This window comes from Panulirus ornatus, chromosome 32 (assembly GCF_036320965.1).
Source record: "Panulirus ornatus isolate Po-2019 chromosome 32, ASM3632096v1, whole genome shotgun sequence".
Lineage (NCBI taxonomy): Eukaryota > Metazoa > Arthropoda > Malacostraca > Decapoda > Palinuridae > Panulirus > Panulirus ornatus.
The window spans coordinates 912401-928237 of record NC_092255.1 but is presented as its reverse complement, the minus strand read 5'-3'; the positions used below and the strand labels follow the sequence as shown (position 1 = coordinate 928237).

The 15837-nt window shown below is 44.0% G+C and overlaps 1 protein-coding gene across 7 annotated transcripts; it reads right to left on the bottom strand.

Moving 5' to 3' along the window:
* Positions 1 to 1765: 1765 nt before the first annotated feature.
* Positions 1766 to 15628, bottom strand: LOC139758955 (protein trapped in endoderm-1-like). 7 transcript variants are annotated; one of them, XM_071680776.1, is made up of 4 exons: positions 15281 to 15628; positions 11448 to 12271; positions 3216 to 3388; positions 1766 to 2501 (listed from the first exon to the last, which is right to left on the bottom strand). In XM_071680776.1, exons 2-4 carry the CDS (start codon positions 12018 to 12020, stop codon positions 1898 to 1900), a joined length of 1350 nt encoding a protein of 449 aa, XP_071536877.1. In that variant the 5' UTR covers positions 12021 to 12271; positions 15281 to 15628; the 3' UTR covers positions 1766 to 1897. The 7 variants fall into 7 exon arrangements, with proteins under 7 accessions (XP_071536877.1, XP_071536878.1, XP_071536879.1 ...); XM_071680777.1 differs by having other exon boundaries at positions 15372 to 15575; XM_071680778.1 differs by lacking the exons at positions 1766 to 2501; positions 3216 to 3388 and adding exons at positions 7306 to 8038; positions 9355 to 9527.
* Positions 15629 to 15837: the final 209 nt, after the last annotated feature.

Genomic DNA, 15837 nt, shown 5'->3' with positions numbered 1-15837 from the left:
ACTCGCTGACTCTTTGACCTTGACCTTGATCGGTGCTTTGGGCATCAAGCAGGATGGATCAGGTGATCCCGCGTTACTGATCAGACGCCAGTGATAACCTCTGACATGAGACGTGAGCAAATGACCTGATCAGGTAGTTTACATAACCATCTATTACAAGCAAACGAACGTATCCAACTTACAGACACTTGGATATTGCTCATCTGAATTGTCAGTCACTCGTCTGGACGTGAGTCATTGTGAACAGAAATATAGCTCTGGTCAAAGGTCATACGGTTTAACGACTGTTTGTGCATGACATGGTACCAGTTGAGTGATGACGGTGTGGTCTTCTTCAACACATTACGCCGGTGGCTGTGTGTCTGTTTGGGTCCACCACAGATGGTGGCCCACGGGGCAGATTACATGATGTTGTAAATGCCACACTAAGGCTACGCTATAGGTACTATTGGCGCTTTGGCCTATCTGGAGATGTTAATCATGTGACTTGTAAAGTTTGTGGTCAAAGATTTGGACACAAACTAGAATAATGTCTTAGAATGTGAAAAAAATAGAGCCTTTTAAGGGTAGATGTAAACAAAACCTGCAAGAAATGTCACAACACCTTATTGTTAATAACAAGATAACTGAAATTTTAAGTTTGTACTCACTTTCTGCATCTAGTTGGTAAAACTTATCGTATGAAATTATGTAATGTGTGTACTGAAATACTTGTTATGAATTGTAACATCTTATGTAATATCAACCCACTGGCGAGGGTCTGACTAAGACCCTTGGTGAACCCTGTAATGTTTTGCTCTACCGCTCACAGGATGAGCATGGGGTGCACAATGAATTTGCCGAGGTTACCGGCGCAAATCAATCAGTCATAGTACAATGCATTTTTCATTCCTATCTTTTATCTAATATTGACCAGAGATGTTGAACCAGAATATTTGCCTCTTATTGATGGGAAACTGCACGGTAGTTGAAAGCAACAACTACATAGGTTGAGTCATGGAGGTAAATATAGTGATAAACACGAGGTCAAAGTTCACACTTTTATTTTAAACAGAGACGACATATAGTGAACAGCTCGTAGAACACAAACTATATATAACTACCGTATGTGACAGTGGAAGACAACGACTCATACAACATACAGAAACCACAGACCACACTCGAGTATCATGGTTGTTGGTTGATTCTAACTACCAGGAGGCAGTCAGAAGCGGTGCAATGTTCCTCACTTGTATGAGGACCATATACTCCCAAGGGAACTGCAGTAGCCTCTTGGAGTACAGTCTGTGATAGGGTCATTAAGGGAGACAGTTAGTGGGTGCCAGTTTGTGGTGGTGCCAGTGAGGGAGACAGTTAGTGGGTGCCAGTTTGTGGTGGTGCCAGTGAGGGAGACAGTTAGTGGGTGTATGTCTGTGGTGGTGCCAATGAGGGAGGCAGTTACTGTCTCCAGTTCCACGGTTCAGAGTGTAAGTGGACACAGTAAGTGCCTGCTGTAGTTATATTTCGCACGAGTTCATGAGAGGTGTAATAGAAAAAAGGAGAGATCTTCCTCCTACACCTTTACCTACATCTTCGCATCTTCTCCATACGATAGACTTTCAAGTTCTTAAAACAGTCTCAAGTATCTGGGGTCTGAAAGGCCCCTTCCCATCCTGCCTCACCCGACACCTGACGTGACTTATGATCCAGAGCACAACCCCGCTGAGTCCATCTTTCCTCTTCTTCTCACTGGAAATACGTATGTTTCTCTCTCTCTCTCTCTCTCTCTCTCTCTCTCTCTCTCTCTCTCTCTCTCTCTCTCTCTCTCTCTCTCTCTCTCTCTCTCTCTCTCTCTCTCTCTCTCTCTCTCTCTCTCTCTCTCTAAGATATGGCTATACTTTCCCGATCCATGTCTGCCTCAAGAGGCCATACTGGTACCAAGATGGCAGCCGACCGCTGCCCCTACTAACTCCACTGAATCCCAGGATGATAGTGACGCTTCGCTCCAGGTGGAGGTGTAGCAGGGCCGCTGACCACCCTTGGAGATCGTATGGTGAGGGTTACGACGGCAGGGACGACCTCGCAGGAGGAGCAGGAGGAGGGGACACTGGGAGGCCTCATACCCTGGGGTGCTGTAAGTAGGAAGGGCAACCGAGGTGACGGTCTGAAGGTGGGAGAGGGTGAGCATCAGGTGACAGATCTGGGGCTTGTAGGGAAGATTTCTGCGTCTCCTCCTGAAGCAGGCCAACATCTTGGCCCACAGGAAACTAAGGAGCCGGTGGTATGCCGTTCTATACTTGTGGTTGATCGCTGCGTAAACGAGGAAATTGAGGCCGTACTGGATCCAGTAGATCATGTAGATGGCGATGTTAACAGGGACGTCTACCTCATCTTTGACGAGAGTCTCGATGTTATAGACGCAGACGGGAATGACGGAGGCGAGGAAGAGCAACAGAAGGGCCAACAGGAGGGCTGTGGACCTTACCATGCTCCTGCACCTCACCGACACCAGACCCTCCGGCCTGCAAGGAGGAACGTTTGGTCAACTGCAACATATGCAAGAAACCCTGCAGGTTGCTATCCAAGCAGCTCTAATATGTTAACAGTAACCATGCAACATGTTAAAAGTAGCTAAGCTCTCTGAGCTGTATAGGCAATACCAGTAGATTAGCTCATAAACTGTGTAGAAAATCATGATAATCATATGAATAACATTGACTGGGCAATAGTTGATAAGTTACTGATAAGAAACATGAGATGATGGTATCTGCAGACGATGAACTCTCTTGATGACACAAACACTGACACCTACCAGTACTTCATTTGTTAGATTTGTTTGTGTAAACATAACACTCCATGTAACAAGACAGATGTGGGATACGAGTAAATATAAAGTTGTATACATAACCTGCTGCTACTGGGGACCCAAGTGGCCTCCACCAGGTGTACAGTTCACAGATCACATCCAGACGCCTCTATAACTCGGCCTCATACATAACTTGATACAAGATCTTATTCAAAGACAAAGGGAATCATTATCACAATGAAGCTATCGGGAGGGAGGGGGAAGGGAGAAGAAAACCAAACTACAGATGATGTGTGAGGAAGGAGCACGTCGGACGTGTGACGTGAGCTAGAGAGAGTTACACAGACTCTATGTGACTCCCGTCAGAGCTCCAACACGTGCCTTCCTCACACAGGAGAGAGAAGAATATGCTAATATGTTATCAACTCACATTCCTGCATCCAGGAGCCTGCTGGTGTGGCGCCGGACCTGGAGGATGATGCTGCAGCAGCCGGTCAGCATGAGGCCACACGGCACCAGCGACTGTAGAGAGTAGAAGTACACCTGGGCGGAGGGCTCCGTCATGTCGCATTTGTAGGTCCTCCTCTCATAGCTGAAGTGGCCCTACCGGTGAGACACAAGGTGGGAAACCTCCGTGAGTGATACCGGAGAGAGAGAGAGAGAGAGAGAGAGAGAGAGAGAGAGAGAGAGAGAGAGAGAGAGAGAGAGAGAGAGAGAGAGAGAGAGAGAGAGAGAGAGAGAGAGAGAGAGAGAGAGAGAGAGAGAGAGAGAGAGAGAGAGAGAGAGAGAGAGAGAGAGAGAGCCTCTCACTCTAATACCTCCAGCGTGACTGAGGAGAGGAAGAGAGCTCCACAAGACTGCCGCGTACCCTGAGTCACCTCTATTTACATAGCCTCCTTAAGGGACACCTGATGCCTGTGTCTTGGAAATCAGTTGATTGAAGGCTGGAGTACAGATCCATCATGTCATGAGTGATCTGTGATGAAGACATCGTACCTTAACCATCATTGCTGACTTCACCTGACACACTGAACCAGACACTCACAAAGGTCTGGAAGCTGTTCAGGCCTTGAGACTGTGATAACTCCTGGTGTAAGCGCTTTGCTTGTCGTGTTTGCATAAGTGAAGATTTGTGGCAACAGGTGATGTGCATTGCTGTTGATGGAAATCACATACACACACACACACACACACACACACACACACACACACACACACACACACACACACACACAGACACAGTGTAGGAATATGGTAAGAAAAAGATGTGTAAATATTTCTTTTTATAAACTGTTAGAGACGACGTGAAATAATCCCTTTATGAGGGAGTCAAGGTCCTTGGGAAATGAGAGAGGTCATCCTGTTGTGGTCTTATGAACACTATAAGGATGGGTACGGTAGGCATCATTAAACCATTAGTTTGCATACTGATTATGCTGATTGCCTGGTGGCTGCACTGACAACCTTATGGGACTTAGTACCCTCATAGGTCTGTGCCTGCTTCCTTGTGATGAATAATTCAATCTGAAATTTATAAACCAAATACTACACATAATAGTAATATCATACTATTACTACTACTACTACTACTACTACTACTACTACTACTACTACTACTACTACTACTATTACTACTACTACTACTAATACTACTACTACTACTACTACTACTACTACTACTACTACTACTACTACTACTACCACTACTACTACTACTACAGTTATTATTACTACTAATGATTGTAAAAATGATCGTAACAACGATAATAAATGTCTATGACTGAAATTATTTTGGACAAACTATATGATGTAGTATCAGTATGACATAATCATCATCATCATTATTATTCTAACGACCGTCCAGAAGGCATCGTATCTCTGGGTAAAACTGCAGTTCCCGATGAAACCAAGAGAAAACAAATGGAATTCAGTAGAAGACATTAAGATGTTCGTACCAGAGTTTTCATGGCAACACTGAGCACAGCCACCAGTATATACAGATGATTCACTCTGACAGTCCTTAAGGATGTGCGAAAAGAAAACGAGTTTTATTCTTGTTCTACTCCATAAGAGTATCTCATGCTAGGGCAACAGCCAGGAACCAGGACCTCTGGGGGCAACAGTCAGGATCCAGGACCGCTGAGACAACAGCTAGAATCCAGGGTTGTTTGCCCCCAGAGACCTTTGGCTCTTGATGGACATGGTAAATAAACCGTGACGTCATGAATGCGAGGTGCGTTTGGGGCTGAAGTGGCTCTCCAAGATGAGAGAGAGAGAGAGAGAGAGAGAGAGAGAGAGAGAGAGAGAGAGAGAGAGAGAGAGAGAGAGAGAGAGAGAGAGAGAGAGAGAGAGAGATTCCATCACAATTAACCTCGTACATGGAGGAGGCCTTATGGTCTGTTGTTGTTTACATTCCTTTGTATTTGCCAAGCACGATATTCAAGTAAACAAATGATTATAAAGTAAGATCAAGTGGAAAACAATACAGCACACGCACGTTCATGTTTACACCTCCACCACCCTGAAAGCAGAGCAGCTATTAGCTTTTTTAATCACCATACCAACCAGCTTGTTGATGTGTTGTTGAATACCCATTTACCGCACTGCAGACCACGCGAGTCTCTCAATATTGTGTTGGAAACTGCTGAATATGAAGTAAGGGTTGCTTCGAGGCAGCACAGGAATCTCTCTCTCTCTCTCTCTCTCTCTCTCTCTCTCTCTCTCTCTCTCTCTCTCTCTCTCTCTCTCTCTCTCTCTCAGGTGAAAGTTAAGAAGGTCCTCAAACTCATTTCTAAACCCCGGAACTTGAGTCTTCAGATCAAGCTTTGATCTACATGGGAGACGCACCAAACAAACATTACGTCCCAGGTGCAGCATTACTGGACAATGTTGAGGCCAGCCGCAATACTCTCGTTGATTGGCTCATTTACGTGAAATTGGAGGATTAGTTGTGGATGCAGTGACCCGTTACGATGATGTATCCCAGACAGTGATCCGTGTGACCCAGACAGTGATCCTGTGACCCAGACAGTGATCTGTGTGACCCAGACAGTGATCTGTGTGACCCAGACAGTGATCCATGTGACCCAGACAGTGATCTGTGTGACCCAGACAGTGATCCATGTGACCCAGACAGTGATCTGTGTGACCCAGACAGTGATCTGTGTGACCCAGACAGTGATCTGTGTGACCCAGACAGTGATCTGTGGTGATACTATAATGTTGTCTGATGATCTTTGTGAAGCACCAGGGATCGCTAAGTACTGTTGTTTGTACCTCAGGTCAGTCTGAGAAAATAACAATTACTGTATTATATTGTAGGAGTTGTGAGGGGTGGTGAGAAAGCTGGGTGAGAATATCCATTGTTAACTTGCTTTGGTCTATGACCTTCGCTGCGTACGTTCGTGTATACTCTCACATACGTGAACGCTAGACGAATGTCTGTACAAATGTATCTGTACCAGTCTCATGTTTCTGTTACATTTCCTCACGATGACTAGGTCGATGACTGTCATGACTCGCTCTGTGAATCAGAATAAATGAAAATGATTCAAGTTAAGTCTATTGATGACTGGTAGTCAGAGGAGGTCAATGCCACACCACAGTGAAGAGCAAACTTTATACTTGATTATGACTTTATATCCCATTATGATCTTTATACTTGATGATGATTTTTTATGTGTAATCATGATTTTTGTACTTATGATATAAAACTGATGAATGATTGGTGAGTTAAGCATCCTCTTTTTATGAGGCTCCTGCTGTAGATCTGAGGTTGCCCTCCACGCAAGGCAGGGTGAGGTGGGCTCCATTAGGGTTGTAAGGTCATAGCCGACACTTTTAGCGATGATACAGCCACGTCCGATGTGACTTCTTGCGCTCGGGGAAACCAATTGCATGTGGAATCCAGGAAAGTTTGACGTCTACTAAAACAAAATGTACATGTAGCACACGACCAATGTGTTACAAAAGTCACAGTACACTTGTAATTTGTATCTAATGGCTGTCAACTGGCAGATGGCTATCACACCATGATATTTACCATACACGTTAAATACACGTCACATTAATTATCAACGAAATTGGTTTATCTCGAAGGTTTAGGTCATCTGTACTGTTGCACTCCTTAAGTGAAGAACCTGTGCGAACATCTGACCGGCTTCCTGCACCACAGATGGACTATAACTATGCTTCAACACATGTTTCCTCTGCCACAAATGGAGTGTCAACTCAGGATTCCTGGCTTTTTAAGTGGGTTACTACACTGTGAATAATGTATAAACTCAAGAGGATCTGATCCTTAAGCGGATTCCTACACTATAAATAGAGTACAAACTCAGAAGGATCTGGCGCTTTGGAAATGTACCTCCGCCACAAATGGAGTACAAACATAGGATGATCTGTTTTCTGTCACAAAGTCCTGCATGAAGTAAGATATTCGTAACTGTCCCTATTTCACCTGTCCTTAATGTTATATGTTTGTAGTGGAGGATATTGTAAGGGGTGAAGAAAACACAGAGAACATTCAAATATTACGTTTCATAAATACATAAATGTTGAGTGTGGCAACTGGACAACGGTGCTGCAGTTGGTACTACTGCCTTGTACAATATCTTAGAATACAGCAAGACGTTAACTGTACACCGGTACATAAGAGTAGCTTCCATAAACATTAGTCTCATAAATGGTCATTATATAAGGATCTGTGCCAGCAGTGTGAGCCGGTGGCTGGACGGGTGTGAGCTCGCCTCTCAAACTCACTAGTCTCCTGAGTGAGCTCATGGTTGTCTTTAGATGAGAAGTTCTTCAGTCTGTAGAGGGAAGAAGTGATGATGCCTGGGGGAGGTTGGCTGTGGGCTCTGATCAGGGAAGAGAGTCATTGAGGTAAGTGCGTGTGCTTGTGTTATCGCTGATGACAGGCGCGTGTTCCGAGGAGGAGTGTGGCCATCATCATGATGTCTTGCTTTCAGGGTCTGTCTAGCATTTTCCACCAGTAGCTTGAAAAATTTCTTGTACGCCTTTCGGTAATTGACATTGCTGGCGGCGTAGACGAGAAAGTTGACGCCATACTGGGTCCAGTATATCATGAAGATAGAGATGCCAAGGGGGACGTTCCTGTAACCCGTCGTCATGACCTCGACGTTGTAGACGCAGACGGGGATGACACACAGGAGGAAGAGTAGCAGAAGAGCCAACACCAGGGCCGTCGACCTGACCATCATGCGAAACCGCTGCGCCACCAGCTCCGGAGACCTAGAGGGAGGAGAGACTTTCGTACTGGCCGGAAGTGTCAAGACAGTCCACGGGAGACCCAGTGTGGCCCGCAACTGAACGACTCACTTGATCCCCACACCTTGTTCTTATCTAGAGAGGATAACAACAACTAACTAATGCGATGGAACATTTGAAAGTTGAAACATATGACATACAACGGAAGGTGTCTGCTGAATATACCAAACGTAAGACATATATATATTGACTCAAACACGAGTGATAAGGAGTCAGTAAAGATGGAAGTATATCACAAGCCAGTCTGTATCAGGTCATCCTCCATAAATCTTTCAGATCCTCATCATCATCGTCATCATCATCATCATCATCTTCATCATCATTATCATCATTATGCTTGCTTGCTAATCCTCTAACTCGCTCTCCAAAGCAACTCCAACTTAACTTACTGATACAACTAAACTTATTGACCTAACGAACTTACTGACTCTACTGACCATGCTGAACTTACTGACCCTGCTAAAGTTCTTCATTTATCTATTAATTCTTTTATCTTAATTTTTCCTTTTTTTTCTTAGCTTCCTGACAATGGCAACACAGTCATACATCTAGAAAAGTAACCCTATAGAGAACTGCTGAAATGAATGATTGTCACCATAATGTGGGAGTCGTACTACACGTCTTCTAGAGGGTCGTACTACACGTCTTCTAGAGGGTCGTACTACACGTATTTTGGAGGGTCATTCTACACGCAGTCTGAAGGGTCGTCTCACACGTGTTTTGGAGGGTCGTCCTACATGACAATATGTGGGTAGATCTATGGAATGTAACGTCATCAGAGTTTAGATAAGGTCATCTGGTGCACCGTGGGTCAGGTGAAGACAGCAACTGTTGGTTTATTATGGACACAAAAGACTGCTGTTGGCCAGAGTTGGTGTAAACGTCACGGAGCTGAGTGGCACAACCAACCCTTTGTATCACCAGAAATAACCACACTGAGGAGTGTGTGAGGCTGCTCAGGCGGACTGAGGTCAGGGGTTAAAGGTCAGTAATTCAACGTCCTGCCTCAGAACTCAAGTGAAATGACGCTCGGTAAATTTTCCATTTTTGTGTCATTTATGGAGGACAAACTGGATCTGCCATGACTGAAGATTATGAGAGATTCACGTGGAATATTGTGTGACTGTGAAGTGAGGCAATACTAAGAGAGAGAGAGAGAGAGAGAGAGAGAGAGAGAGAGAGAGAGAGAGAGAGAGAGAGAGAGAGAGAGAGAGAGAGAGAGAGAGAGAGAGAGAGAGAGAGAGAGAGAGAGGAGGCAGGGATCGAACCCGGATGCTCACGCCCCAGACGCTCGTAGCTTCTTGATGTTCCTCCAGATCTGGGTGATGATGCTGATGCAGCCAGTCAACATCAGACCAGACGGTAACAAGGACTCCAAGGTGTAGAAGTAGATGCGGGCGGCCGGCCAGGTCATGTCGCACTTGTAACTCGTCGTCTCGTAGCTGAAGTGCCCCTGTAAGGTAGAAGCGTCAGCACTCACTGCCCACCTACCCGGGTCTAACGTCTCCAGTGGTGGAGCATCAGCGAAATACACTCAAGTAAACAAATGCTTTCCTTCGTCTTCGTCTTATAATTAATGAACATATGTTTCTGACGTGTATGGTAGGTTTACTGGCCATCAACCAGCCGATAGACGTTTATGGTATGTTATGGTATGTATTCCGGCTTAATGACCATGAACCAGTCGATTGCCTCAAATCTAACAATATACATGTACTACTGTGGCCAGCACGTATGTGTTGCGTTACAAATACTCCTCCACAACGTCAGGGTTAAGGAATATCTGAAATATCATCTACGGGACTCTTGACTGAAGACAATCTTTGTCTTGTTTACAAACTTCCATTTGCAGTAAGGACAATAACAACAAATGAACAACAACAATAATGATAATAATAATGATGATAATGATAATAATAACAATAATAATAATGATAATAATAATGATGAAAATAATAATGATCATAATAATAATAATAATAATAATAATAATAATAATAATAATAATAATAATAATAATAATAATAATAATAATAAGGATTATCCTGATAATGATAATAATGATGAATTAGTAATAATAATACTGAAAGTATGACATTAATGATAATGATAATGATAATGATAAATAATAATAATCATGTTAATGATATCAATAAGAATGAATGGAGAGAGAGAGAGTCCAGCTGGTGTTTGTTTAAGCTTACTTATCCTTTCTTATGTTCTATGTACATAACTGCACAGGATGACACAGGTCTCTGTGTTGTTCTGTTCTTCCTGCACACTCAGATTGCACAGAGAGACACAGGTATATGTGTGGTGACTCCTGCTGTTGAACCAGTTGTGGTTGGCTGTTCGACCAAATCGTATTAATGTAACAAGTTAAAACTAACTTCTTCTGATCACCAGCCCTCATGACCAGACTATTGGCGATAAGATTATTAATGAGAAATGTGGAGTTTTAAGAACGATGCATCAGAAGACTAGAAAACTCAAGACTGGAAACAACAGCAGTCGTGTCAAGAGTGTTGTCGTTAAAGTAAGAGATCAGACAGATATTTTTGTGGTAAAAGTAGAAATGGAAACACATGATGATTTAAGAAGTACTTGTAAACATTTTACGTCACTAAAGAGACGTAGATAACGTCAGTCGTAAACTTGAAGGAAGGTGCGCATCGAATGTGCTCTTAAACGTACTGTGGTGTTGCTTCCAACTGCTCTAACTGGCAAATCATCATAAGGTCATGATTGGTTGAAGACATTATTTTGCCAGTTCGAGGAACGACATTTCCCCATGATTTTGTATCCACCACTTACAGAGAAATTAGACCAAGCTAACCATAAACACTGTTTCGTTTGATATCATTCTCGACTTTGATAACCCTGAACACTTACATCAAATTTCCCTCTCGTCTTCACTAAGATAAATGAATTTAGGTTGTTTAGACAGATTTCGTAGCATCTGTTCCTCACTGACTTACTATATCTATTTCGAAATCTGTTGTTATGTTGGCCAACTTTCTAACGTTTGGAACTTCCCTGTAACTTGTTAATTATTGAAAAAACTCAAGGGTTTAACTATTTCAGCTTCCTCAGTTCTATTTAGGTAAATGTCATCAGACACAGAGAATATGATACCTTGAATATATGTGTTAATGTGTTACAGAAAGTTCTCCACTGCTAACAGTGGGGCTGGGTATGGAACATTGGTAAAGTCGGATGAAAAGAAAATATCATTTGGGTATTTACTTAGAAACATAGTTATTGTCTTTGAAAGACAATGATAGATGTAGCTCATTTTGTCTTTGATAATTGAAAAAGGAACATTAAAGAAAACGAGGTGAGGTAGACTCCTGTTGCCAGGATCCTTGCTGACCTGCGTGGCGGCGCCCAGCTGCAGCAGGAGGCTACCGATCCAGATGGCGGCGATGAAGAAAACGGTAGATCGCGGCCTGAAGAACCTCGCGCTCCTAGAGCGCCCGAGGTCCACGCAGCGTTCGACGGTCAGGAGCCCCAGCGTGGTCCACTCAGCGAGGGCGTTAATGTAGCGGAAGAGCGCAGCGGCCGTACAAAAGGTTTTGCTGGGCTCCTTGCTGGCGCGGCCGAGGGCGAAGTCGTAGGTGAGGGCGGTGAGAGGGAGGTTGACGACGCAGTAGAGGAAGTCACAGACACTCAAGTGGAGGAGTAGCAGCGTGTCGCCCCCAAGGAACACCACGGGTCGCCCTCCGTGACGGACATCGTGACGGTCGTTTTGGTAGTGACGCCGCCACACCCTCCCCAGGTACAGCTGGTGGGAGATGGAGGAGATGGTCACCAGGTTGCCCACACCACCCACGCAGGACACCGTCCACGCCCACGCCTGAGCCGCCAGGATCCAGTCTCTGGGCACTGGCTCCTCCATGACTGTGGCGTTGCCTACTGTGGTGGTGGTGACCACAGTGGGGTTCATAGAAGCTGCTCGCCACACCCTCCACACTCACTTCACCATCACCCACATCATCTTCAGAGGTTACACTTTCATTGTCGTGTACACCACACTATACACTGTCCACACTGTTTTTCACCGGGTCTGTATACGTTCCACATTGTCTGGGATGTCACTACTTCTGCAATTCTTCCTCAAGATGAAAATGGCTTTAAAGATTGCTGCTTCTACCACTAGACACACATGATTGTCCAACGGAACCCCTTGTGCCAGGCCTGTGAAGTAAGTTCTTACCTTAAACGTAATCATATCTTATTCTACAACGATAAACACGACACGATGCTCTCATTTGTGAGGCACTTGTCTCTCCGACGTGTTAGTGATAGACAACAGATATTTGTGTCGCTTGTTAGTACATCAAATATAGAATGCCTGGCCTTCTTATAGTCAAATATAGATAACCCCAGTCCTCTCAGTTAGTATAGATAGCCCTAGCCCTCTCAGAGTCTGTATAGATGGCCCTAGCCCTCTCAGAGTCTGTATAGATGGCCTTAGCCTTATCATACTCAATATGGAATAGAACGGTATGGAAGATAACAGTATGGAAGATAATGGTGTGGAAGATAATGGTATGGAAGATGATGGTATGGGAGATAACAGTATGGAAAATAATGGTGTGGAAGATGACGGTGTGGAAGATAATGGTGTAGAAGATAATGGTGTGGAAGATAATGGTGTGGGAGATAATGGTGTGGAAGATAATGGTATGGAAGAGGAAGATAAGCGAAGACTACAAGCATCAGAGAGACAGCTGGGTTAGATAGTATCTCTGTTGTCATCATTACCCTCACTTACTCCTCTTTTCCCACATCATCCTTTGATCTATCTTCCCATCACCCATCCCTCTGGTTTCTCATCTCATCAAGTGCCCATTTTCGTCTTTCTTCCCATCACATGTACCCTTCTGGTCTGCATTCCTCAGCTATTTCGCCTTCTGTGTCTGTATAAATTTAAGTACATGCGCGCGAGTCTGTGTGTATTTATGTGATTAACCATTTCAGATCACTTACGTGTACCAGAGGGTTAGGTAGTTCAGCAGTCTTGGGACCAATCTCCTGAACTTTCTCTACAATCTTACAATTTTTCAAACTTCTTTGTGCTGTCCACGTCTATTATCTCATAACTAGGCTTACATAACTCATTCACTACTTTTATCCCACAAAAGTACTTCCTCACATCTTTCTCAGAATATTTTTTGCTTGACTTCATGTCGTGGCTTTTGGTTGCTCTAGCCCGACATTTTTCGAAGAACTTTTACCCAACGTCATCAAGTTGAGTAAAACTCAAAGGATGTCGTCAGGTCACCTCTCACCTTTTTCTCTTCTACGGTGGGTCAGTTTAAGGCCTCAAACCTCTCCCTGCAACTCATCTCTCTTAATTGTGACCGGTGACCAAACCTGAGAAGCCTCTTCTAGTTCTGGTCTTTCGATGTGATGAGCTTGCTGAGTATTTCCTTCTCCACATACTTGAAAGCTAATGTTTTCTGGAACTCTGACGACAGATTAGGGTTGATGTCGACTCCCAGATCTCTCTCTCTCTCTCTCTCTCTCTCTCTCTCTCTCTCTCTCTCTCTCTCTCTCTCTCTCTCTCTCTCTCTCTCTCTCTCTCTCTCTCTCTCTCTCTCTCTCTCTCTCTCTCACAGATTCCTGTATCATATTTTCTGCCAGACACTGAGGCCTTTCAGTGTGTTCATCGTCATCAGGTTACAGCAGATCCTCGGGTTAGATTTCATCATCCGTGTGTCAGTCCAGCTTGTTCTTGAGTCTATGTCTGTGTGTTTATGTGTAATGTTTGTGTGTGTGTGTGTTTCTGTGTGTGTGTGTGTGTGTGTGTGTGTGTGTGTGTGTGTGTGTGTGTGTGTGTGTGTGTGTATGTTTGTGTGTGTGTGTGTGTGTGTGTGTGTGTGTGTGAGTGTGTGTGTGTGTGTGTGTGCACATACGTACACTGCGGCACAGGACAGTTAAGAAAAGTTTTGCTTCTTCAAAGTTTTGTGAAGTTTACCTCAAGCTGGACGCATACTGCCAGAGAGGCAAGACGAGGCAACAAGGTCGTGACCTGAGGTCGTGACCACACGCACGGACACAGTGCACCCACACCGTACCTACCGATGGTTGATAAGTTCAGAACATGTATAGAACACGGGAAAATAACCTACTATTTCGGGTTATTTGTGTTCTTTATAACAACTTTAACCGAATAACTCTATATCCGTCTATGTGTGTTCACTATGATCAGCATTCGTTATATGACACTGTGGTAATGATACCATGATATATCATTCCTTGTATGGTGAATTACCTTAGCTATATCATGACATTGTCTCCATGATTGATGAATTACCTTTAGTACTCTTTGATATAGTCCTTAAAAATGTCTATTCATGTCCTCTAAGAGAGCAATATTCTTCATTCTACCTGCACTTTATCTTCAATCTATGGCAACTAACACTACACTTTCTCTTTATCAAATCTATTTCTTGTTTCTTTGGGGTTCCTTTATCCTGAGTGTCAGCGACCCACCAAACTCCTTCATATCACCGTCATCAGGTTATCCATGTGAGTTGTCCATACCTCAGAAGCTGGATCATTCTTCGTAAAGTCATGATGGCATTATGTACATCATCTTAATTCCTCACATACTTAAGAGTTTGTACTTATAATTATACTTTGTAGATTATCTTTCAAGCAAGATTAACACTGGACCAACACAAATATTGTCCTAATAACCTTGTGGTTGTAAGATTATCATCAATTATCACAACATTGTCATCATCACCATTTACCACAGCGATGGAATTATCATCAGTTATCAGAGTAATGGGTTTTTACTCAGTTATCATAACTCTTCACAAAACATAACCTGGCAAATCATCTCACGGTAATGTTTTCTCTCGTAAACTATATACTAAATGTTCATCTTGTCAAACTCCCTTCGTTGCTCAGAGAGAAAATAAGATAAAGAAAAACAATGATAATTATGTTAGACAACAGGAGAGCAATGTTGTTATCGCTAATGATCACAGGCGGAGAAAGTTTCTGTTTCCTTATCTTTTAAGTCTGTCTGTTTGGCACGTTCTGCCACGCACTCTGCTATGGGATGTTCGGAAGCGAGGCATATACGAGTTTATCCCATAGGATGGGAGGGATGGGGGCCGTATATCCCGAGAATGTGTAATGAATATGTAGTATATCCCAGATATAACAGTAATCATCCCTCACACTCACACCATCACTGATGATTTTCATGAGACACTCCCTCAACTCGCCAGCTATTGCCACACTCCTCCCTCGCTACCTCAGCAGCGTTACGTCACACCTTTTAACCGTAATTTCCATGGCTTTATCCCGTCTAGGGAGCGGCAGAAGTTGTCACACACTCCATATATTTCTTCTCTGTCACCATAGACACTAGTAAGATGGTGTGTGGGCCCACAGTGTCCGCAGGAGGGAATGGGTTGCAATATTGGTGAGGGAGGACGTGCCAGCTGGCTGTCGCTACACCACACACACCACTAGCTGCGTGGCACTAGCGAGGGCCAACCTCGCTAACACACTGCACCAGGCTCACTCCCCCTCCTCTCTCTCTCTCTCTCTCTCTCTCTCTCTCTCTCTCTCTCTCTCTCTCTCTCTCTCTCTCTCTCTCTCTCTCGGGATGAGATTCCTGCCTCTGGTTCCAAGATACTTTCTGTATCATTCTCTCTCTCTCTCTCTCTCTCTCTCTCTCTCTCTCTCTCTCTCTCTCTCTCTCTCTCTCTCTCTCTCTCTCTTGATCTCTCTCTCTC